The sequence below is a fragment of the Saccopteryx leptura genome, chromosome 2 (assembly GCF_036850995.1).
Source record: "Saccopteryx leptura isolate mSacLep1 chromosome 2, mSacLep1_pri_phased_curated, whole genome shotgun sequence".
Taxonomy (NCBI): domain Eukaryota; kingdom Metazoa; phylum Chordata; class Mammalia; order Chiroptera; family Emballonuridae; genus Saccopteryx; species Saccopteryx leptura.
This window is the reverse complement of record NC_089504.1, coordinates 215549947-215573609: the sequence shown is the minus strand read 5'-3', so window position 1 is coordinate 215573609 and position 23663 is coordinate 215549947. Positions and strand designations below refer to the sequence as shown.

The window sequence follows — 23663 nt, the reverse complement described above, 5'->3', positions numbered from 1 at the left end:
TCCCCGTTTCCAGCTTCAGAAAAATACACACACACACACACACACAAAAAAAAAGTAGTCAGTTAATCAAGAGGACATAATCTGACCATAAGGTTTCAAAATGCACAAAACAAAAACAAAACTACAAGGAGAAACAAATCTATAAGCATAGTCAGAGACTTCAACACTCCTTTCTTGCTAATTAACAGAGAAAATGGTCAGAAAGTCAGTTATAATAGAGAATACACGATTTATACCTCCATACTTGATCTCATCAACATTCCACTGAGCAAAAACAGAACTCACGTTTAAGTGCCCACATAACAATTATTAACACAGGCCATTTTCTAGGCCATGAAATCAGTCTCAACAAAATTAAAAGTGTAAAACATAGAGAGTATCTTCTCTGACAACAATGGATTTAAATTAATAATCAAAAACAGACAGATCTCTGGAAAATACCCATATATCTGAAAACAAAAATAACATATTTCTAAATCCATGGATCAAAAAAGAAATTAAAAGACAAATTAGAAAATATTTTTCACTTGATAAATATGAAAATACAACATATCAGAATTTTTGGGATACATCTAAAGCAGGACTTAGAGGGAAATTTATAGGCTATACTAATGAAGAAGACCTCAAATTAGTGACCTAGCTTCCACTTTAAGAAACCAGAAAAAGAAGAGAAAATTAAACCCAATGTAAAAAAAAAAAAAGAATACAGATTACAGTTGAAGTCAGTAAAAAAGAGAAAACAATAGAGAAATCAATTAAACCAAAAACTGCTTCTTGAATAATTCAACAACATATAAAATGATAATATATCATGTGACTTTGAGTTAGGCAAAGTGTGATTTATCCCAAGGATACAAGGTTAATTTTTTAATTAATTAATTAATTTTTACAGGGACAGAGAGAGAGTCAGATAGAGGGATAGATAGGGACAAACAGACAGGAAGGGAGAGAGATGAGAAGCATCAATCATCAGTTTTTCATTGCAACATCTTAGTTGTTCATTGATTGCTTTCTCATATGTGCCATGACCGCGGGCCTTCAGCAGACTTCAGAAGTCCCAGTGACCTTGGGTCCAAACTGGTGGGCTTTTTGCTCAAGCCAGATGAGCCCGCGCTCAAGCTGGCAACCTTGGGGTCTCAAACCTGGGTCCTTCCGCATCCCAGTCCGATGCTCAATCCACTGCGCCACTGCCTGATCAGGCAATACAAGGTTAATTTAATACTTGAAAATCAATCAGTATAATCCATCATATTAATAGATTTCAAAAAATGATTTTTAATAGATGCAGAAAACATTTAATTAACTCCAACATTTATTCATGATAGAAACTCTCAGCAAACTAGTAATAGAAGGACACTTCCTCACACTGACAAGAACAGATACAAAAAATCTACAGTCCACATTGTTCTTAAAGATGAAAGACTAAATAATTTCCCCCGATATCAGGAACAAGGATATCAGCTCTCACTTCTGGTCTCATTTCTGGTTCAATTATTAAACTAGAGTCTCTAGCCAGTGCAAATGAGCATGAAAATGAATTTAAAATACATCCAGATAGGAGAGAGAGAAGTTATAATCTTTTTATTTACAGAAAATATGACTATATATGTAGAAAATCTTAAGGTTTCTATTAAAAGTTTACTAGAACTAATAAGTGAGTTTAGGAAAGTTAGGATCAGAATACAAAAATCAATTTTGTTTCTATACATTAGCAATTAAAAACCAGAAATTGAAACGAAAAAGCCATTTACAATAAATAAAATATCAGAGATAATCCTGACAAAAGATGTACAAGATCCATAAACCAGAAAATACAAAATAAGAATGAAAGAAATAAAAGAAATTCTAAATAAATGAAAAGATATACCATGTTCATGGATTGAAGACTCAATATTGTTAAAATGTTAATTTTCTCAAACTGACCTATAGATTCAATGTGATCCCAAACAAAATCCCACTAGGCTTTTTAAGTAAGCATTAGCAAGCTGATTCTAAACTTCATGAGGAGTCTGACCAGGTGGTGGTACAGTGGATAAAGTGTAGGACTGGGATGCAGAGGACCCAAGTTCAAAACCCTGAGGTTGCTGGCTTGAGCATGGGCTCATCTGGTTTGAGCACAGCTCACCAGCTTGAACCCAAGATTGCTGGCTTGAGCAAGGGGTCACTCAGCCTGCTGTAGCCCCTGGTCAAGGCACCTATGAGAAAGCAATCAATGAACAACTAAGGTGCTTCAATGAAGAATTGATGTCTGTCTGTTCCTATCTGTCCCTCTCTCTGTCTCTGTCACAAAAAATAAATAAATAAAATTCATAAGAAAATGCAAAGAATCTTGGATGACCAAAAAACCTAATAAAGAACAAAATTGGAAAACTTATACCTCCTGACTTCAAAAATTATTAAAGCTTGAGCAATGAAGACAGCTTGAGACATTTGCATAGAAATAGGTAAACAGACCAACTGAACACAGAGAATACAGAAATAGACTCATACATATATGGATCACTGATTTTCAACAAAGGTGCAAAGGTAATTCAGTAGAGAAAGAATAATTGTTTCAACAAACAGACCTGGAAAACACTAGCTATCCATATGCACACACAAAAAACCTTAGAATTATATTTCATGCCATATACCAAAACTAATTTAAGTTGAATAATAAACCTAAATGCAAAACCTAAACTATTAAAATCCTTGTGACTTTGAGATAGGCAAAGATTTCTTCATATAACACAAATAGCATGATCCACATAAAAAAAATTGATAAACTGGATTTTATCAAAATAAAAAACTTCTCTTTGGAAAGCTTTTAAGAGAATGAAAAGACAATTCACAGATTCACAGAAAATATTTACAAATCATGTATCTGATAAAGAACTTGTATCCAGAATATATAAAGAACTCTCAAAACTCAACAATAAGAAAACAACTCAATTAAAGGTGGGTGAAAGATCTGAACAGAGTACTTCTTTAAAGAAAATAGATGGCAAATAAGCAGATGAAAAGATACTCACCATCATTTTTCACTAGGGAAGTACAAATTAACCACAGTGAGACACCACTATACATCTATTAGAATATCTAAAATTAAAAAGGCTAACCATTTCAAGTGCTGGTGAGGGTGTGAGCATACACTATTGGTAGGGATGTAAAGTCGTATAATCATTCTGTCAGTTTCTTTCAAATTAAACATACAACTTCATGTCATCCAGCCATTCCACTCCTAGATATTTAGGAACCCTCAGAGAAATACGAGTGTTTATCCAAATAAAAAATATACAATGTATGGTTTTAGTTGTAATAGGCAACAACTGGAAACAACCCAAATGTCCATGATCAGGTAAATGGATATATAAACTGTGGAACATTCATAGGATAGATGACTAGTCAACGCTAAAAGGAATAACTTGATAAACACATTAGCACGAGTGAACTCAAAGTAATTACGGTATGCTGAGTGAAAGAAGCTAGACAAAAGAGTACATATCTGTGATCTCATTTACATAAATTGTAAGAAATGCGAACTGATCTACAGTGACAGATACATTAGTGCTTGCCTGGCAATGGCGGTACGGAGGGGAGAGGAGGGCACAGCAAGTGGGGCGGGGGATAGGGGTATGTACTCCGTCAATTGTGGTGATGTTTTCACGAGTATATACAAATGTTAAAACGTATCAAATTTAAATATGGTTTTCTTGTATATCAATTACACCATAATAAAGCTGCTTTTAAAAGGTCTAGGATGGCTCAGGCCTAGCTTAAATGTCTCTGTCTCCACATTCCCCACCCTCCTCGAGGCCCACATGCAAGGACCCTAAGCCACAGAGGGAAGGGGGTCGAGTAAGGGTCCCGGGACAGGAGAAGAGTCAGGTGAACAGAGACCTAAACCCACTAACCGGCCTTGGGGGCCGCTAGCATCAGGCCTTCGAGGGACGCACAGCAAGAGAGACGCACCACCACAAGGGCTTCGCGATGATAAGAGGGTCGCCAGGTCCCATGCATCCGGGTGCCAGCGCCAGGAGGAGGTTCGCTATCTGCACGGAGCAGCAGTATGGACCCGAGCGGACCTGGGCTGGGCGGGACTCTTCCTCCTCACGGCCCCGCTCAGGCCCTGCCCATGGTCCCGCCCACGTCCGGGGACACACCCATCCAAAAGATCCACCCCCCAGCTCCGCCCCACGCCTTTGCACAGACTACGCCCCAGGTCCCGCTCCCCTTGTCTCTCAGGTTTCCGCGTCGCCCTGGCCCCGCCCCGGCCCGGCCCCGCCCCTAGGCCCCGCCCGCCCAGTTTAGGCCGAGCAACGTGTGTTAGAACCGTGGTGGTCGTGGGCGCGGGCCTTCGGGTCTCCGCCGCGCCCGGGTGTTGCGCCGGGTCGGGCTCTGAGCCGCGGAGAGACTCGCGCAGAGCAGCCTCCGGATGCGGCCGCGCAGGTAAAGCCCCCGCCCTTCCTGGGAGTGTGGACACCGCGCCCCTGTCTGTTACCCACCCGCGGGTCCCCGAGTCCTGGGGTCTGAGTTCCACCAGCTCAGGCCCCGCGCGGCCCCGCCACTCCACGCCCCAGCGCAGTGAGCGCCCAGGGTTTGGCTTTTCTCTTTTCTCATTTTCCTTCCCTTTCAAGCATAATTAAAATAAAAGGCGCCGACCCCGGTGTAAGTGCCCGGTGGCTATTTCTATTTGAGCTGACGGAGAAGAGCTTTATTTATTATTATAATTTTTAAGGGTTGTCAAAATTAGCAAAGTGCTAAGCTTCTTACAGCAGCCTGGCCCGGAGTGATGAGCGCCCTGCTGGTTCCCAGTGGTTGCAGATTAGGTAGGGCTGCATTCAGTCCTCCTTATTCCCAGCCGGGAGAGACTCGGAGGGGGTGGATCCCAGTCTGCCATCACTCAGTGCTGTCCAGGTCTCTGGGCTCTAGGTTGTGTCCAGGGCAGGCAGCAGGGTTCTTGCACCATTTTGATGGTTGCTCCCCCCCCCCCCCCCAGTGGTCAACAGGACCTGCCCTTGCTCTTCTGGTGGCATTGAGAATTCCTAGAAATAGAAATAAGTTACAGAGATCCCCCCTCACACACACACACACCCACTAGTCAGAGGCTTCAATTTGCCTGTGATATCCCCCAAAAGTCAAAGTGTGCCCCAGGTCCCAGCTGAACCACCGTGGACTATGCCGATTGCTCCTGTTTTAGAACTGAAAGCGAACACTTTTTCCTGGCAGGTGAAGAACAAGAGTTTATGTCTGTGTCAGATGGTCACCTGTACAGCAGTGGCCAGGGGAGTGAGGAAGAGCATAGATCCACAGCAGTGAGCCAGAGGAGTGTGCGGTCTGTTCCCAGGTGCAGTCAGGATGGGCCCCATGGGCAAACAGAGCCTCTCTTCTATGCCAGCCCCCATGGGAGGGTCTTGCCTTCTTCTCCTCTTCTGCCTGCGCTTGGGCACCTCCTGCCCACAGAGCTGCCAGTGCCCTGACCACGATGGGGCCGTGGCTGTCCACTGCAGTGCAAGTGGCCTGCAGGAGATCCCCAAGGACATCCCTGCCAATACTGTGCTCCTGAAGCTCGATGCCAACAAAATTGCCCGTGTCCCCAATGGAGCCTTCCAGCACCTGAGCCAGCTGAGAGAGCTGGACTTGTCTCAGAACGACATCGAGACCATCGGCTCCACTGCCTTTTCTGGCCTGGCCGGTGGCCTGCGGCTGCTGGACCTGTCTCACAATCGCATCCGCAGGATTCCAAAGGATGCCCTGGGCAAGCTCAGTGCCAAGATCCGCCTGTCCCACAACCCCCTGCACTGCGAGTGTGCCCTGCAGGAGGCACTGTGGGAGCTGAAGCTGGACCCTGACTCGGTGGATGAGATTGCCTGCCACACCTCAGTGCAGGAGGAGTACGTGGGGAAGCCGCTGATCCAGGCTCTCGATGCTGGTGTCAGCTTTTGCAGCACCCACCACAAGACCACTGATGTGGCCATGCTGGTCACCATGTTTGGCTGGTTCACCATGGTGATTACCTACATCGTGTACTATGTGCGCCAGAACCAGGAAGATGCCAGGAGGCACCTGGAGTATCTGAAGTCCCTGCCCAGCACCCCTCTGTCCAAGGACCCCCTCAGCCCTGCACCCTAGTGCTTGCTAAATCCTATCACTTTGTGGCAGGTGGTGACTGACTCATGCTTTTGGTATTCCCCAGCCAGATGGGAGTCACAGCTACTTCTGTGCAGTGCACACTCTGACAAAACACTTCCCTGAATTGCACTGAGTCACTGCAATACCCTTCAGGTCAGGTAATGTTACCATTAGACTCATTGATGGAGGAAGAAGCTGAAGCTTGGAGAAATGGACTGACTTGCCCTTGATGACACAGGAAATGATCCAGTTGGGACTTAAAACCAGGCTGTCTATTACAATGCCCCTTCCACTCTGCAAGCCTCTCCCACGTGGTGCCCCTGAGAGTGAATGCATTCAGAGAAGGAAGGGCTCATGTCCATGAGTGTGAATGTCCCCCATGGAGGTTTGGGGTGCAGATTCATCTGGCACAGGTGATCCCTTACTGTGGAACTGATTCACCTCTATCTCTGTAGTATCTCCTAGACACGTTTGACCACAGGAATATTTCCAGATCAAAGTAGTAGAGACCAGGTTTTTCTAGAAAGGGAAGTAAGTGAAAGGTGCTGCTCAAACTAAGCTTTGAACAACTGTGTTTATTCTCAGAATGTTTGTAAGAGTAACACTTGTACCCAAATTTCAATCCAGTGAGAGGGGAAAAAATAAGGGGGACGGACCCAAAACCTAAAATCAGACCCCATGGAGAGAAACCTGAGAACAAGTTCGACCTGCCCGATTCCCACTGCTTTATCTGTGCCTGGTTTGTGGGAAGGCTTGTCATCTCTGGTAGCCGCTGTGCCTTGCTTTTCTACTCATGGACACCTAAAGCATCTCCTTTCAAAGTGCAGGACTGATGTTTGATGTTTCAAGGCCAATTAAAGGGACTCCTTTTCTCCAGCAACAGGCTCTTTCCCCCACCCCCGTTTCTCTCTCTCTTTCTCCACCTTTGCTGCCAGAACTCTGAGAACTAATTGAGGGCTCTATTTTCTTACCCATATAACTTCACGTTCAGGGTAGAGTTGACCTCCACCTATATAACTGATTCATCTTTTAAGTTTTATTTGTTACTGTCTTTTGTATGAATGTCTATATTTTACACTACTTCAACTATTTTGGGGGGTGGGGAAGCAAATACAGATAAATTGCTGTGAACTGAAAGTATTAAGGACAGAAGCCTCATCAAGGCGAAGCTCAGAAATGATTAGCAGTGGAGGGTGGTTTGTACTTGGAAAGGACTGAGTGAACTTGAAGTGGGAAATGAATGTGGGGTCACATTTACGTGTTGATCTGGAGACTCCAGCAGCTGCACAGAGACCTGAAAGACTCATCCAAACACGGCTGTAATTTCTCAGTCACGGTGTATTAAAAAGAAACCACCAACAGCTCCCAAATACCCTCTCGCACCCAAAGTCCCTGCGACTGTGTTCACTGGATGGGGGAAGGGTACACAGCACACGCAGTGTGAACAAACGGGCGCATCTCTGCCCACTGCTCAGAACAGGAGCACGGGCATGGGAGGCAGTGCTCAGGCTCGGCCATTGATGCCCACTTGCTGCTCCACAGGCCGCCAGTCCACAGGAAACTGACAGTCTTGCCCACCTTTCCAGTGACGACCAGAACCAAGGAGTCTGTCCACTCATGGTACAATGATGTGAGGAGCAGGAAGGCTCTGCTGCTGGTTGACCAGCAGGACACAGGCTCCATGGGTGATTTGAGTCCTCTTCCCCATCCATCCCACATGCACACTGTGGGGACAGGGCTCCTATCACACTAGGAGCTCACCACCCTGTGGGTCTCCCTGATGGATATGATGCTAGGTCAGGGGAAGAAAGTGGAACAGGCCTAGTGTATAGGGGGAAAGTTGGTCCTGCCACGGCCTCTTGTGTCCTGTGGGTGCCAGTGGCTTCAGCACTTTAAGGGGCCCTCTACTTGCTGCCAAAGACTCCATTTGGTCTTACAGTAAAATCAGCCCAGATCTTGTATGCCACCCACACGTGGCTCTTCAAGGGATTCATGAAGAGTAGGTGGGGCTTCTTCCCTCCCTGCCCCTTTGCTGGCCCCTAGCCCAAGGCCACTTTCCGCTTGATGTAAACCCTGTGGGGGAGGGGAGGGGAGCAAGGACCTGGAGCACTAGAGGGCCCTCTCCCCTCCACCCACTGCCCACCCTCCAGGCTTCTCATCCCTTACAGAGTCTCACAGGGGTGGACACCTCCCTCCAGGGAAGACCACCAGCACCTCAACTCTAAGACCCCCAGCTCCTTCCTGCTCATGGGAGCTCCCGACCCTGGCACCTGAGAACCCTTTCAGGGTACAACGCTCTCCTCTCTTTTCTCCTCTAACTTTTCCTCCCTCTTTCAAACTTTTTCTCCCTTCCCTTCCCCGTTTTTCTCCTCCCCCTTCCCCCTTCATTCCCCTTAAGGGACCCATGAAGATGACACCTGGCCTGTACTTGCCACATTCTTTGTTGCCGTATATGATCATGGACTCCTGGATGCCCCATGGGCCCTTGGGTTTGACTTGGCCTTCCCCCACCCCGCACTGCACCACTGGGCCAGCATCTGACCCCATCCTAAATCTGCAGAGGCCGGGGTCAAGCAGGCTCTATTGAGCAATGCCAATAGTGGTGACATGCCAATAGTGGTGACATGACAAAAGAGATGCCCTCAGTTGGCCCATTCCTCAGTCTGAGGGTAGTGCGGTCATAGGTCATAGGTGGTCCCTGGCTGTCTTTGCCATCCGGGTAACAGGCCCTTCACAGGGTCTGGGGGTCCAGAAGGGACAACTTTGGGGTTCCTTGTGGGGCAGAATGGAAAGAGCAGATAGGCCCTAGCAGCTGCCCTGGCTCTGGTGGAGCTGGGCATCTCTCCTTCCCACAGGATTGGGGCCTCTTGCTTTGAGGGAGGCTTCAGGCCCCGAGGGAAGGAGTTCCTGGGACCTCACCTCAGGAGCCCGGTCTCCCTGCCTGGCCACTCGTGACTCCTGTTCCTTTGGTCCTTGGCCTCACCGACCTCACCATGGGTGCTCTTCATGGAACCCAGAGCACCACCCCTGACCTTGACCCTAGACCCTAGGAGGGCCTGCCCCATGCTCACGGCCTCCTGACACCCCAGTTTTTCTTCCTTCTAGGGTTGTTAGACCCCCATACGGCCACCAAGTCTCTCTCTTATGTGGTTCAGGGATGGGGGATGAGCCAAAGTACTGCTGGGCCCCCAGCAAAGCCATCCTGACACACAGAGCTATCTCTGGTGGGGAGGGCTCTGGGGACAGGAGGTCCCTGCACAAGAGGTTCCCAGCTCGGCTCCAGAAGCCCTTCCCAGGCCCCTGGAGAAGCTGGTGGCAGGCCGTGGGAGGGCAGGGCACACACTACAGGGGCAACTGCGTGGCTGGGGCTGGCAGACTCGGATGCCTGAAATGGCTCCTCTCCTGGAAGGGCCTTTGTTCTAGGGAGAGCCTCCTGCCCCGGCGCGCCAAGCCCTGAAGTGAAGGTGGATGACAGTTTTATTTATTTATTTATTTTCTATTTTACTTTTTTAAGTGAGAGGAGGGAAGATAGAGACTCCCTCATGTGCCCCAACCAAGATCCACTCGGCAGTACAGGAGCCTGGGAGCTCCCGTGCAGCAGACCTTTGGCAGAAGTGTTTGCAGCAAACTTTGATCCTGGACTGAGTTTCCTGGAGAGGAGGCAGGTCTGCTGGCACAGACTGTGGTGAGGTGGAATGTTCTGGACTTGAGGCAATCCCCAGCCATGGCAGCAGCCTGGGGTGGCTCCTGGAGTCATCCTCCTGGAAGTTCCATCTAAAGTCTGATTCCACCATCCTCTCCCATGTCTGTGAGCCCTCAATAAACCTCCTTGTGCTTAAGTCAGCTGGAGCAGATTCTCTTGTCTACACCTCTGTGCCCCTCCTCCCCTGACCCAGAGCTCTTCCTGCAGACCTCCCTTCACTGCAGCTCCAGCCATGCTGTGGAGGCAGACTTGTGAGCCCGTGGCACAGAGGAGCTGGGTCAGGGAGTGAGACCCAACCGCACAGCCTGTGGGACACGGCGTGGAAGTCAGCAGCTGCTGTCAGGCCTTGGGGTGGCCCAGGCAGGCCACGCATTGGAAAGGGAGCTACAGCTATGAAGTCACTGGACAGCACATATAGGGCTGGGCTTGCTCATAAGAGGCCTCAGCTAATTCTTGTAGTAGCCTGGCAGATAGAGAATATTTCATTTTTCAAATGAGAAACACAGGATTGTGAGGCCTGGAGGGGGAAATGACAAACTTGGGAGTTGGCTTGTTTGGAACAGAACTGGGTCAGAAGCCAGCTTTCTGACACCCAAACCTGGAAGTTCTCACTCTGGGAGACATGAGCCCTGGAGCGTTGTCAACACAGAGAGGTGAGTCCTAGGTTTAGCCCCAGACTGAAGAGGGGCCAGTGCATGAGGCAGAGCAGCCCAGGTTCGCAGTCCAGTCTGGGATGCTGGAGCGGGAGCTGAGCACTTAAGCTGCTGCATCTGTAACTATGGCAACAACACTGTCAGGAAAGGGAGTGGACATGGGGTTGGCTATCAGGTCTGGCTACTGAGCACAACTGGTGATGTTGGCCTGCCGTTCTGTGCAGAGAGGTGGAGAGGCAGCATCCAAGAGTGACAAGACTACCAGGCTGGCCTTTCCTGTGAGCTCAGCTGCTTCTGGACAGGAGGGAGCATCAGAGAAAGTGCCACAGAAGAAGTAGACGGAGAAACTGCCAGGGAGCAGGTGGATAGAGGCCTCCAGTAAGAAGCTGATTCCAGAGGCAGTGTTAGCAGCCAGCTCTTACGGATGGGGAAACCGAGGCACTGAGAGATTAAATGACTTGCCCAAGGTCACAGGAGTACTGAGCTGAGGTGTGACCAGGTGGCTGGGCAGCAGTGAACCGCAGACAGACGTCTGGTGGCCATCCACAAAGCTTTAGCAGCCAGACAGGAAGTCGGAGCAATTAAGATGCAGAGAAAACCCCAAAGGGAACCCATTGCATTTATTTTAAGACATTGTGACTGTTCTTTCACCCAGTTTGTAATTGTGGCAAGCGAATCCCCAGAAGAGTCAGGAGACGGAGTTGTCACCTGCTGAAAGTCTCTTATCACATTCTCATTCCTACACTGGCCTCCTGGTCAGGTCCTGATGAGAACCTTGCTGTGGTCCTGCCACCCTCCTCCCTTCACCCCTGACCCCACCACACGCACACTCAGGCTTCCAGAAAGTCAATGATAAGGACCTGTCAGATCTGAGCAGCAGTTACGTCTGCACTGGACTTCCCTGAGGGGGCCATGTGCAGGGTGGGCACATAGGGTCACGTCCTCCGGCCCAGCTCTTAGGTCCTGCCCTGCTAGCTCCCACCAGCACCTTTCCCATCCACACTAATGAGCTGGAGGTGGCCCCCTTAGACATGCACCAGCTCCCAAGAACCCCCAGCACTCCCCACTGTCTCTTACTTAGTTACCACCCCCTCTGTGCCCATTTCTGGATGCCAGGGCTGGGTCCTGCTGTCTCTCTGCAGGGAGATGCTCAGGGCTAGTGGTGTTGATCAGTGGGTCACCCTGCATGAGCGGTCAATGGGGTCTTGCACCACGCCAAGCTCCCTGGTGCCTTGTAGTCTCTCTGTATCCACCACAAAGTCATTGGAGCAAAGGCCCAGAATATACCAAACTTCCTGTCTTGCCCTGTGCCAAGAAGTGGTCTTCAAATCAGAGCCTATCAGTCTGGATGTCACAACAATGAAGCCCCCAAGACTGAGTTTTTCCAAGTGTGCATTCTCATCTGGCCCAGTTTTAACCATTTAGCAGCCCACGAGAAGGACCTGGCCAGGCCCTGGTTACCACAGCTGCTGGCCCCAGGGTTGCCTGCTGTTGTGACATTCACTCGTGACTTGTGGGTGTAACTCCCCAGAATTTGTCTGTTCTTATCATTGGAATTTCCTCTGTTGTGAATGTTTGCTCATGACCTTTGCCCCCGGGCCTGTGTAGGGCACCGTGTTTCCATTAATTTGTTAGAGCTCCCCAGACCTTGAGTACTGACGTTTGAATGACTCTAGTCCTGCATATGCCAATAGCATCATCAGTCTGTGCTGAGATGTCACCTTTACTTATATCTCAATATAACATTATATATTTGACAGACATATAAGGATCTATCTATCATTTATATCTTCCCTTTATATACTTTTCCCTTTCCATTTCCTTCCATGGTTTTTACCTTTAGAAGGATTTTCTCCAAACAGGAAAAAAAAATCTTTTCTAGAATCATTTGCTTTCCAATATACATAATTTAATTTTTTCCAAATTATGCCAATACCAAGTTGAATTAATTCTATTATAGTATAATTTAATACCTGAAAGCCAAGCTTTCCCTCATATTTTTTGAAGTATTTTTGCCTGTAAATTCTTTGAGATGCTTTCATCTTTATTAATTAAATTTAACTTTTTAATTAAAAGGGAAAGCTTTGGGATTTTGACTGGCCTGTATGTATGTGTGTGCATGTGGAATGTGTGTGCATGTGTGTGTGCATATTTCTCCAGAAAAATGACCTTGAAGAAGCTACCCAAAGAAAAGAGCAATGTGTACAAAGACGAAAGACGTTTTTACAGCATTATTTATCATAGTGAAGAGTATTGAAAAGAATCCCTGTGGGGTAACAAAGGCGACCAGATCAGCAGAGTTGGGACCATGACCACAAGGAATGACAACACACTTGTCAAAAGAACAAGAATGTGGCACATCAAATGGCATGCAAACTCACACGAAATCGTATGCCACATCAGCAGGACAAAAACCAGAAGGCCTTACTTTAACAGATGTAAATATTTTCATGTTCTCTGCATTTCCCCCCCTCCTGTTTGCATTCATAATTTAAACAAGTCTTGATTTATGGTTTTGTTTCCACCCAGTAGAACCAAGACTGGCTAGCATGCCAAGGATGAGGTGGCATCATCTGATTGCTGAGGAAGCCCTGGGCAGGCCATGGTGGCTCCACGGGTGTGCGCGGTGCAGGCAGCGCTGGTGTCTGCCTCCTTCCTCCCTGGCCCCAGTCCTCCTCTTCCCCACGGCAAGACAGACCCAGTAGTGACACCCTCAGGGCAGAGAGAAAACTGGACGTCTGGGTTACCCAATGAGAGAGAAGCTGTGAAGGGTGGGTGCTTGGGGGTCAGGGCCAGGTTGCCCCTCCCCCTAGGGTAAACTGAGGCTCGGGGATTGGGAAGTGGCAGGTGAGACTAAACTTGTGATGCTCGAGTGCCTTACCCGTGGCCTGTTTGAACCTTGTGCCCTCCAGGAAGTGGCACCAGCAGCAAGAAAGCAGAGACATGAGGAATTGGGGCAGGCGATGGTGGGGACTGCTGGGCCCCAACTCTGTGGTGGCTGGCGGGGTGGGGCATCTGGGGGAGCTGATGGTGCCGCTCCAGTCTGAGGGCGTCTGCTGGAGAAGCCCTCTGGCTCTGGAAGCCAGTCTTTTGTTCTGGTCAAGTGAGGCCTCCACATTGCAGACAGAGGGCCATCTGCTTTTCCAGGTCTACTGACTTCAGTGTCTACCACATCCAAAGCCACCCCCAAAATCTCATAAAGGAATCGTCCAGGCATGAAGGCTGGGGTCTCAGAGGCCCCCACGGTACTCCTGGCCTAGGTGGGCACCCTGCTTTTGGGAGTGCTTCTGTGGAATAAGCCCCACAATGATGGGCCACTATTCCCCACTGACCCTGCAGGCCCACTTGGGCTGTGATCATCATTTTGTCCCCTTCTCATGGGCTGCTCAGGCCCTGCCTCAAATCCAACTTAAAATCAGCTCCCCCCAGCAGACCCTAAGAAGTGTGGCTTATCCCCCTCCCCCTCTCAAGGAAAGTAGGCCTAATGAGCCAATCAAAGCAAAGAACCCCGGCTTGGATTTGAATTTCAGATAAACAATAAGCACTCCTTTAGGGAACCCTCTATCCGGTGGTCGACAAACTCATTAGTCAACAGAGCCAAATATCAACAGTACAACGATTGAAATTTCTTTTGAGAGCTAAATTTTTTAAACTTAAACTATATAGGTAGGTACATTCCTTATCGAGGTAGCGCCTGCATGTGGTATTTTTGGAAGAGCCACACTCAAGGGGCCAAAGAGCTACATGTGGCTTGTGAGCCGCAGTTTGCTGACCAGGGCTCTATGCAACAGTTGGAATATATAAAAAAGCATCACTGTTTCTCTGCGATGCAAGTTTACCTGTTATCCTGCACTTTCTCTGCACCCTTGGCCCACTCTCCCTGGACCGGTGGATCTAGGTCCATCACCACAACCTCCCTCCCGGACCCCAACACTGTGGGGCCTCTGGCTGCCCAGGGCAGGGACACGGCCAGGTTCACAGATGGTGAAAGCATGGGGGCTCTTGGAGTAAGGGGCAGATCTTCTTTCTCCAAAATACTGAGTGTCTATGTGGGAGGTGGAAAGATGTCCACACCAGGACTTCTCTTTCACAAATTCCCTGGCCTGGCCCCAGTCCTTCCTCTTTGCCCCCCACCCCCACCCTTTGCCGTTCTTCCTTGGGAGGGGACATCCTTATCTAAGGTCAACCCCAAGGCATGGGGAGCACAAACGGGCATGAAGGAGGTTCTAGAAAAATCTCTCAGCCTTTGGAAATCAAGAGGGTCTTGCTTAGAGTCGGGAAATCCCCAATCTGACTGGACTGAGGAGTGGCATCCTTGGTGTAGGACTCCTGGGCAGTGGGGCCTGCCCTGTCCTCCTGTGGAACTGACCCCGGGAGCCAAGACTCCGGCTGGTGGGGCTGCACTGTGCCCCTGGCCGTGTGGTCTTGGGGAAAAAAATCACTAAGAGGTTTAAGCAGAAACAGCAGAGTGTTCAGCTAAGCGGGCGGCCTTCTTGCCGCTGAGCTCTGACTCCCACCTCCTTCCACAGGGCAGTCAGTCTCCCAGAGCAGGCCGACGTAAGCAACGAAATAGACCTAGCTTTGCCAGTGCTGGTGGTCCCCTGGCTCTATGAAGACCCCACAGGCCTTGCCAGCAAAGCCTCTGGCACAGAGCATTTCCTTCCCACCCCAGAGGGTGGCGCTGGCACCTACCCTCCTCCCCCTCCAGGTTTTCAGAGCAGTGTCCTGTTCACCCCAGCAGCCATCCCAGGGAAGCAGGAGGGCCCCACCTGGTGTTGGGTCTGGGACATTAGACGGGGAGCTGAGCAGGCGCTGGCCCCCAGGAGGCAGTCCAACTCCATTCTGCATACCAACCAGCCGCACTACCCTCCTGCTGTCATAGATAAACTGAGGCCAGAGGAAGAAGCTCCCTGCATAGAAGACGTGTCCTCCATCTGCACTGGTGACTAGGGACCTGAGGGCATGTCCCGCTTTGGTGGCAAAGCAAGGCCCTGGGACAGGCTCACCAAGAGTCGAGGCCTTGCCAGAAACATGCAGACGCAGCCGTGCTCATTGTAAAGAGTGTCATAAATATATTTCCGTGTAGACAAAATATAATAAATAGCTGGTATGAATATATAGAACAGCATTAAGCCTGTTCCCCATCTGGGTTCGCCAACAGGGGTCGAGCGGCTAGGCCAGCTGCAAGTCGATGCCGAGGGCTGGTAACCAGGCTTCTGCTCATGAGGTAAAAAATTGTATGAACTTTTCCTTTAAAGAGAACTCCTTGCAGGGCACCCAGACATTCAGGGAAGCATTGGTTTCCACCTGAACCCCCAACAAGCCACTGCGATCTGGCTATGACAGCTACCAGGCCAGAAAGGTGACAGACTGATTAGAGGAGAGCCAGGAACAGTGAGATGGCAGCTCTGGAAGTGACGCTGCCCGGGATCATCCCCTAGAGGTTCCGGGGCTTCCTGGGTGGGATTCTGGGGTGCAACGAGCTGGATCCTGTTCCTGGGGGTCTGGAGTCCATCACCCCATCCTAAGCTTCAGCACCCGGGAGAGGGGTTCCTTGGCACTGGAGTAGACGAGGTAAGAGCCGGCCGTGGTGCGGAAGGCCTCCCAGTCCCTGCAGCCAAAGGTCGGGAGGCTGTGCACAGCCACGAAGCCTTCATACCCCTGCCACCTGTGGGAGAGATGCGTCAGCCTTGGGGATGGGCAGTCTGTGCCAGGTTGCCTGCAGGGAGGGGAGAAGCCGCTCACTCCCCCGGGGCTCCCACCCTACCCAGTTTGTATCCTGGACGCCTGTGCTCTCTCCAGGCCTCCGCCTGTCTCTCCCATGTACACAGCATGGAGGGGCCACGTGTCCCCAGGCTGCACAGCTGCCTGGTTAGAAATCTCAGAGCTGGATTAGGAGCCTGCAAAGGGGGAAACTGAGGTCTGGAAGAAGGAACCTGCCCTGTCCACAATTTTGCAGCTCCTCCTATCTGCCCAGGAACCTATCCCTAGCCCAGAGTGCCCATAGGACAGCCCCAAAGCCGGGGGGGGGGGGGAGGGGGTTGGGGGAATGGAGATGAGGGAAATGGCAGGGAGGGTCCTGGCAGCTGCAATGGGTTAACTGTAGGGAGCTGACACCTCCCACTCCTGGGCTCACAGTTGACATTGAGGCACATACCCTCAAACATAGACCTACCACTTCATGGGTATGGCACCCCTACCCCTCAGTGACGGAAGCCCTCCCAGCACACTGCTCTGCCCTGTGCTCCACCTCCAAGTTCAGATCCCAAACCTGGCCCATGGCCCACTGCTCACACAGTCAGCGGTTTCTAGGTTTTGCCTTTAAAAAGGATTTATCGACAGGTGATTCTATTTTTGTAAGGTGGCGTTCTCACAGCAGGGCGCCTGGATCAAAGGCATGAGTAGTTTTAATTTAATATTTTCCCAGATGACTTTCCAGAAAGCCTGGGGCAATTCTTATCCTGATGGGAAAAGGCTAGCTAGCATCACCTCCCCCTTCCACACACCACTTTCAAAAGGATGAAGGAAAAAACATGTGTCATCTTTGTGCTTTGAGGAAAAACACTTTCTACTATATTTATTTACATCTTTCTTTTTTTCCTCTGAAAATTCTTGATCATATATATTTGTCTATTTTTCTGAATTAAAAATAATCTTTTTTTTAAAGTAGGGTCTCCTTTTCTGTCATATGTGTGGTAAATGGTTTGTCTTTTGATTTTGAATAGGACTGCTTTTTCTGTTTAGAACTTTTAAATTTAGGTAGTCAGCCTGGTGACCTGTTTCTAGCCTTCTTTAAGGAAATCTCCATGTCTTTTTGTATAATTTTGAGGTTATAAAAAAATGATCCTAGCTTTTTTTCTAATATTTCTGTTGCTTAATTTTTTTACATTTAGATGCTTAATTCTCATAAAACTTATTTTTCTATATAACATGAAGCAGGAATATAGTTTTGTTTTCTTCTAGATGGACAGAAAATTATATAAAAATTATTTTATTAAGTAATCCATCATTTTCTCATTGAAAATGGAAATGGAAAATGTTGAAATACAACATTTATCACATCAAATGGCCATACATTATCGGCTTTCTTCCGAACTGTATTCTATCCCACTGACAGATTTGTCTACTTCTGCAAAAACTACACTGTTTTACTTATATGTTGTCAGAGACTCCTTCACTTTTCTTATTTTTTCAAGTTCTTCTTGGCCATCTTTGAAAATTTATTCTTCTATATGAATTTTAAAATCACTGTTGTCATGTTAAAAATTCTGCAGCAATAAATTAGAAAGCCAAAAAATTTGATTTTTCTAGTCAAACATAGATGACCAAAATTGTCTCAAGAAGAGATGGAAGACCTGATTATACCAACAATGACCAACGGAGAAACTGGACAGGTTGCTCAAGAGTCGGTACAAAGGGACTCAGCCCAGATGGCTTTAGAACTATATTTAACCAAGTCGTAAAGGAAGTAGATAAATCCAACTACTAAAACTACCCCAGCCCAGAGGTGTGGGTGGGAACTCTGTGGTGCATACCTATGAAGTTAGGCTCTACTTCAAACTGGGTCAAGGTCAGGCCCCCAAAGAAAACCACAGAGCAATTTCATTTCCTATTAAAAATGCAAAACTCTTAAATCACAGCTAAACAATTGGTAGCCAGTGGCATGTTAAGTAATTACATATTCTCAGGTGGCATTCCTCCAAGGAATTCGAGGAAACCTCTCCTAAGTCACTGCACCATCAGAGTAAGGGAGGCAGGCCACAGGGACTGCTTGGACTCAACATGATAACCCTGTGACACTGAGCCTGCTCTCATCAACCGGCGGGACGGCATGGCTGGCAACAGGCAAAACGGTTCAAAATAGTTCTGGAAGTCCTAGCTAACTGAGAAAACTAGAGAAATGGTAAAAACATGAGAAGTAAAGAGGGAATGTTGCTTTTATTCACAGAGGCAGTTGTGTTCTTAGAACTGCTGCAAGACTCTGCCCCAGAAAATGGTCAGAATTGATTAGTAGGTTGGTGGCTAGACACAGAAATGCTCATGAAAAGCAGCTGGTGATGGAAATGAAGAACCCCAGGTGTTGTGCTTACGTATGGGAACACCATCCAGAAGTGAACGGAGCAAAGATGCCACAGTGCCCAGTGAAGCATAACTGTTACTGGGGTCAGGTGATAAGCAGAGTGACCGACCCCTCAGAGTTCTGGGTGAGAAAATTTAATAGAATAAAATACCAATAACTCTCAAATTACTGTGTCTGCATACTACATCCAACCAGACTCCAAAGTCATGAGCATCAGCATGACTACAGGTTACCTGGCTCACCCCAGGGGCATGACCCTGACTTGGCTGGCACTTGGGTGCGCCCAGTGCCACGCGACCCAGGGAGCTCAAGGCTGTCATTCACTCTGAGTCTGGTTACAGGCAGGGAAGGGGAGTCTACCTCAGGAGAACCAGGTAGGGAGAATGGTGGGGCTTTCAGCAGGTCTTTACCTGTAAATAATACTGTTTACTGAGAAGGTATTTCCGTCGAAGGAGTTGGCAACCACTAAAAAGTAATCTTCTCCCACTGAGAAGAACTCCCAATCCAGAGCACTGCAGGAGCAAGGGACAGACATTAGGGGGCCAATGTTAGGGGCAGACGTAAGGACATGGAGACCAAGGTATGGTCAGAGCTCGGTGCTGGTTTCCAGCCTGTTCTCCTAAGCCTAGGACTCAGGGCCCAGGCCACCCCAAATCCAGAGTGGAGGGGTGGGCATGAGGGGGAATTTTCTCAGCCACACGGAAGTTTAGTCATTCACTTCAATTTAAGAATTTTTTTAAATTGTGGTAAAATACATATAACATAAAATTTACTATCCTAACCATGTTTAAGTGCACAGCTCAGTGGCATTAGTTGCATTCACACTGTTGTGCAGCCATCACCACCATCCATCTCCAGAACTTTTCCTCTTCCCCAACTGAAAGCTCATCCCTTAAATGCTAACTCCCCACCCCCGGGCCCGGCCCTTGGCACCACCGTCCATGTTCTGTCCTATGGATGTGACTCCTGAGTGGAATCACAGTACTTGTCCTTTTGGGTCTGGCTTATTTCACTCAGCATGTTGTCCTCCAGGTTTCTTCATGTAGAGCATGGATCAGAATTTCACTCCTTTTAAGGCTGAACACTGTTCTATCGTGTGGACAGACTACATTTGTTTATCCCTCTATCTGTCGATGGACACTTGGGTTGTAAGTGTGAAAGGTGCTGCTATGAAATGGGTATAAAGTCTTTCACTTTGAAGAGATTGAAATAATCAGGAAAGTACCAAACTCAGGGTCGTTTCCCAAGGGCATGCAGCACCAGTAGAAACTTGAGGACATGGACCATGAGGTCACCCATTTGCCATTGCCCCCACCCCTGACACCAGTCAGGGGCCCACATAGAAATGGTTTCCTAAACTTAGAACCCATGTTTCCTGTTGCAAACCAACATGCTGCATTCTGTCTTAGCTGAGAATATCCTGATTCTGTTACAGGTGAGTCTGTGCGCAGACATGGTCAGTTCTGAGGGATCTGACAAGTAGCTTCCTGGAAGAACTCCCCAGAATACTATTCCTTGAGGAGCCCCCCCTCCAGTCCATCAGCCTGGGGTCCACCATCACCTCTCTGATGATCACAGGTCCTGTGCCCAGTTTACAGATGAAGCAACGGAGGCTGCAGCCACACAGCTAAGGCCATCAGGGACCCTGGGGCTGCTCAATCCTTCCTTCTTCCACTGGCCAGGATCACCTCTTGGCCACTTCTAACCATGGCTACTTATGATTTGACCTCAGAGTGGTAGCCATAGCTATGCTGAGGAGCGGCCTGTGCCACAAAACCCTGGTCAGGGACAGCTGTGTCATTCCATGTACATTGTTCCTATCACAACTGGGTTCTGCAACCAAGACCCAGGGAAAAGATGCACACAGCAAAGACTACCATTGCCTAGACTGTGCACAGCAGAAGCCGGTGTGGTATAACCAGGGCGTGCAGCATGGCTTCCTGTCTCCTCCAAAGCCGCATAACGGTAGTTACCCTATCATTTGAAGTTTATTTTTATTCTTTAAAACCATAGCACTTGGTCAAAAGATGGATATGCTCACATGTCCATCAATGGACGATTGGGTGAGAGAAACGTGGTCTGTCCATATGATGCATACCATGTGGCCATACAAGGAATGAGGCATGACACATGTTCTTTCATATGACTGTCCACCATAGGGGATCCACAGGGACAGGAAGCCACATGGTGGTGCCAGGGGCTGGGGGTGTGGGGAGGGGTGACAGTTAAAGGTAGGGGGTTTATTTTCTAGGTGATGAACTGTTCTAAAATTACTTGTGGTAATGGTGAATTTAATAAAAACCACTAAACAAACCATACTGTTTCTAAGGAATTAGAGCAAAGATTATAAACATGAGCCACAAAACCACTCAACTGGCCCTGGAGAAGGTTTGCAACATATAGGAGTGAGGCCACATCACACCTGCAAGGGATGCAGGCAGTCTTTCGTGTTGGCAGCCACTGCGTATGGCTTTGGGGACCACTCATGAGGCTCTGGCGTACTGCCTTCTCAGGGTGGGCTCCGTGGGGAGCGCAGTGGGAAAGCCTATAGCGAGCAGGTCTGACGCTGTTCCCAACCCTCCTTGCTCACCCTTCCAGTCCGTTACCAGCTCAGCTGTACCTGCAGGTCGGGATCTCCTGGAACTTGATGAATGTCTGTGCAGTGACATTCAGCTCATAGATGACTGAGTTGATGACATAGGAGTCATTCTGCACTTGCATTTCCACATCATAGCTGTGACTGTTGGCGACAGCGAGAAAGATCCTGTCTCCAATACGGAAAACTTCCCAGTCTGCAGCACCAAATGTCTGAGAGAGAATGAGACGAGGGTAGAGCGCTCTCACGAACAGAGACTGAGATAACAGCCAAGTGCCACCATGAGGCAACATCTCTCTCTCTCTCTCTCTCTCTCTCTCTCTCTCTCTCTCTCTCTCACACACACACACACACACACACACACACACACACACACACACACCCAAGCATGTCTGGCAGGGTCCCTGCTCCCTAAGCCTGGCTTTGCTTAATTTCCCAGGCTCATTATTTCTCCTTCCTTTCATGAACATGAACGTCAATTGCAACTGTACCTGAACTGCTCCATCCGAGGTGACTGCATCTGTGTTGCCCACTCCCCCAAGTCCCAGTGCTGCCTTTGCTTCAAGGTCCAACTGCTACAACACCTCTTTCAGGGAGCCCTCCCTAATTCCTCTAATATGGCCCTGAACTCTGAAGCAACCTCTAGGTACCTGTTGTGTTTCTTACAATGAGTTGTCCCTGCCTGAGATTCTCCTGCTGTGTAGCCTTTGCCCCAGGTCTTGAGCTGTATGAGCTGATTTGCTTGTGTGGTCCAAGAAGAGGAAGCTTGTGTCTAGTTTATGGCCAGCATCTTGGGGTAATGGTGGTTTCAGTGCATGAGGAAGAGAGGACCAGAGGAATCCAGACCCAGACCCTGGCCTGAGCCCGAAAGAGAGATGGCAGGGGCAGAAATGAGGGAGATATTCTCCTGGGGAACAAAGGGCAGGCACAGGGAGAGGTCCGGTGGGTGACCACATAGCATAACAGGCCAGAGCGAGGCCATGGCAGCACCCTGTGACAGGGGCCTGTGGCTGGTGCAAGAGTATATAAATGCTCACTGGGGGCCCAAAGCACAGCATATGGAGGCTGCTAGGGTCTCAGCTCCCATGTGAGCAGGAAGGGATTGAGTTGACCTCACTATCCCCTACACTGGTAAGGGTAGCAGAAGTATGGGTGATAGACTTGGCATAGAAATGGTCCTTAAATGTTTTGCCTCCTGACTCCCAGCTTTTGACACATATAGAGAGGCTTACCTTAGACTGACTATGTTCTGGTGGTGGTACTTAAAACTCAAAACTGTTTGAAGGAGAAGGGCCAAGGACAGGCAGAACCTGGAGGGATGTGACCTCTGAACATCTCCCCTGAGGACATTCCTGGTCCCGGAGCACATAGGCATGGCATTTGAGTGGACATGGCAGGCTGGTTGGACAGAGGAGTTGAGGCAAGAGTTTGGGGTTTGCAGATTGTCTGGAAACAGAAGGGACTGTCCGAGGAAGGGGAGAGCCACATAAGGGCCTCCTATCTCCATATGAACTTCTCTCAAGTCCTTGCCTGGCTTCTGAGTTGTACACATGGAGCAAAGGTCCAGGGACCCTGAGACAGACTGCAGTTGAGAGGCTAAAAGGACCGGCCAGAGGATTAAGCAGCAGACCTGTTATCGGGAGAAGGGATGGCAAATAGAAACAGGCTAACACAGTGCTCACATGGGAGTTAGCAGAGACTATAATGATAACCAGGACCCACAGGGAAGTCTGAATGTAGTGAGCAGTGAGAGGAGAACTTGGAGAGCTATGAAAACTCTAAAAGGAGCCAAATAGAAACCCTATAATTGAAAGCATAGTCTCTATACCCACTAATGTATTGCATGGGTCTGAGAGCCACAGTCCAGAACAAAGCATCAGTGAGCCAGAAGACAGACCAACAGAGAGTTTCCTAGCTGAAGCACACAAAGGTAAAAATAGATGATAATAAAAGCAAACGCATCTCAGTGACCTGTGGGGGAATGGAATGAAGCGTCACCTCCATGTCACTGGAGTCATAGAGGAAAGGAAAAAGGAATGAGGCAGAAAAAAACCCATTCAAATAAATAAGGCTAAAATTTTTCCAAATTTGATTAAAAACACCAAGACACGAGGATCAGAGAACCCAAAGCAGAACAAATCTAAAAAGCCACACCCAGACACCTCATCTTCAAGCAGCTAAAAATGAAGATCAAGAGATCTTAAGAGCAGCTGGAGAGCACACCGCCAAACCCAGGGGGATGAGCAACTCTGACTTCTCACTGGAAACGTCGAACTCAGCCTCAGCAGAAAAGTCTTCAAAATAGTCGACAGCAGAGTTCAACAACCAGTGAACATAATCCTTCAAAAATGAAGGTAAAATAAACTCGTTTTCAGATAAAAGTGACAGGATGAGTTTCCAGCAGAAACAGGGTGGGGGCAGGTGATCTCTGGGCTGAACCAGGTCGTCCTGATGGGTCTTGGCTGGGACTCGCCCCCCTCATCCCTCCTTGCCCAGCCAGGTGGGAAGCAGCTCTGTTTC

General features: G+C 48.6%; 2 protein-coding genes across 2 annotated transcripts in view; one reads left to right on the top strand and one right to left on the bottom strand.

The window, feature by feature from the left end:
* Window positions 1–4277: 4277 nt before the first annotated feature.
* On the top strand, window positions 4278–10081 carry LRRC3 (leucine rich repeat containing 3). Its single transcript, XM_066370032.1, has 2 exons — window positions 4278–4428; window positions 5209–10081. The coding sequence occupies exon 2, from the start codon at window positions 5338–5340 to the stop codon at window positions 6109–6111; it is 774 nt and encodes a 257-aa protein (XP_066226129.1). The 5' UTR covers window positions 4278–4428; window positions 5209–5337; the 3' UTR covers window positions 6112–10081.
* Window positions 10082–15690: 5609 nt separating this feature from the next.
* TSPEAR (thrombospondin type laminin G domain and EAR repeats) overlaps window positions 15691–23663 on the bottom strand; it is a 60057-nt gene continuing 52084 nt past the window's right edge. The window contains exons 9-11 of the mRNA XM_066365904.1: window positions 21168–21355; window positions 18958–19059; window positions 15691–16135 (exon numbers count right to left, since the gene is read on the bottom strand). Of these exons, the coding sequence (XP_066222001.1) occupies window positions 15982–16135; window positions 18958–19059; window positions 21168–21355 (444 nt within the window). The 3' untranslated portion in view covers window positions 15691–15981. The remainder of the gene's footprint in view (window positions 16136–18957; window positions 19060–21167; window positions 21356–23663) is intronic.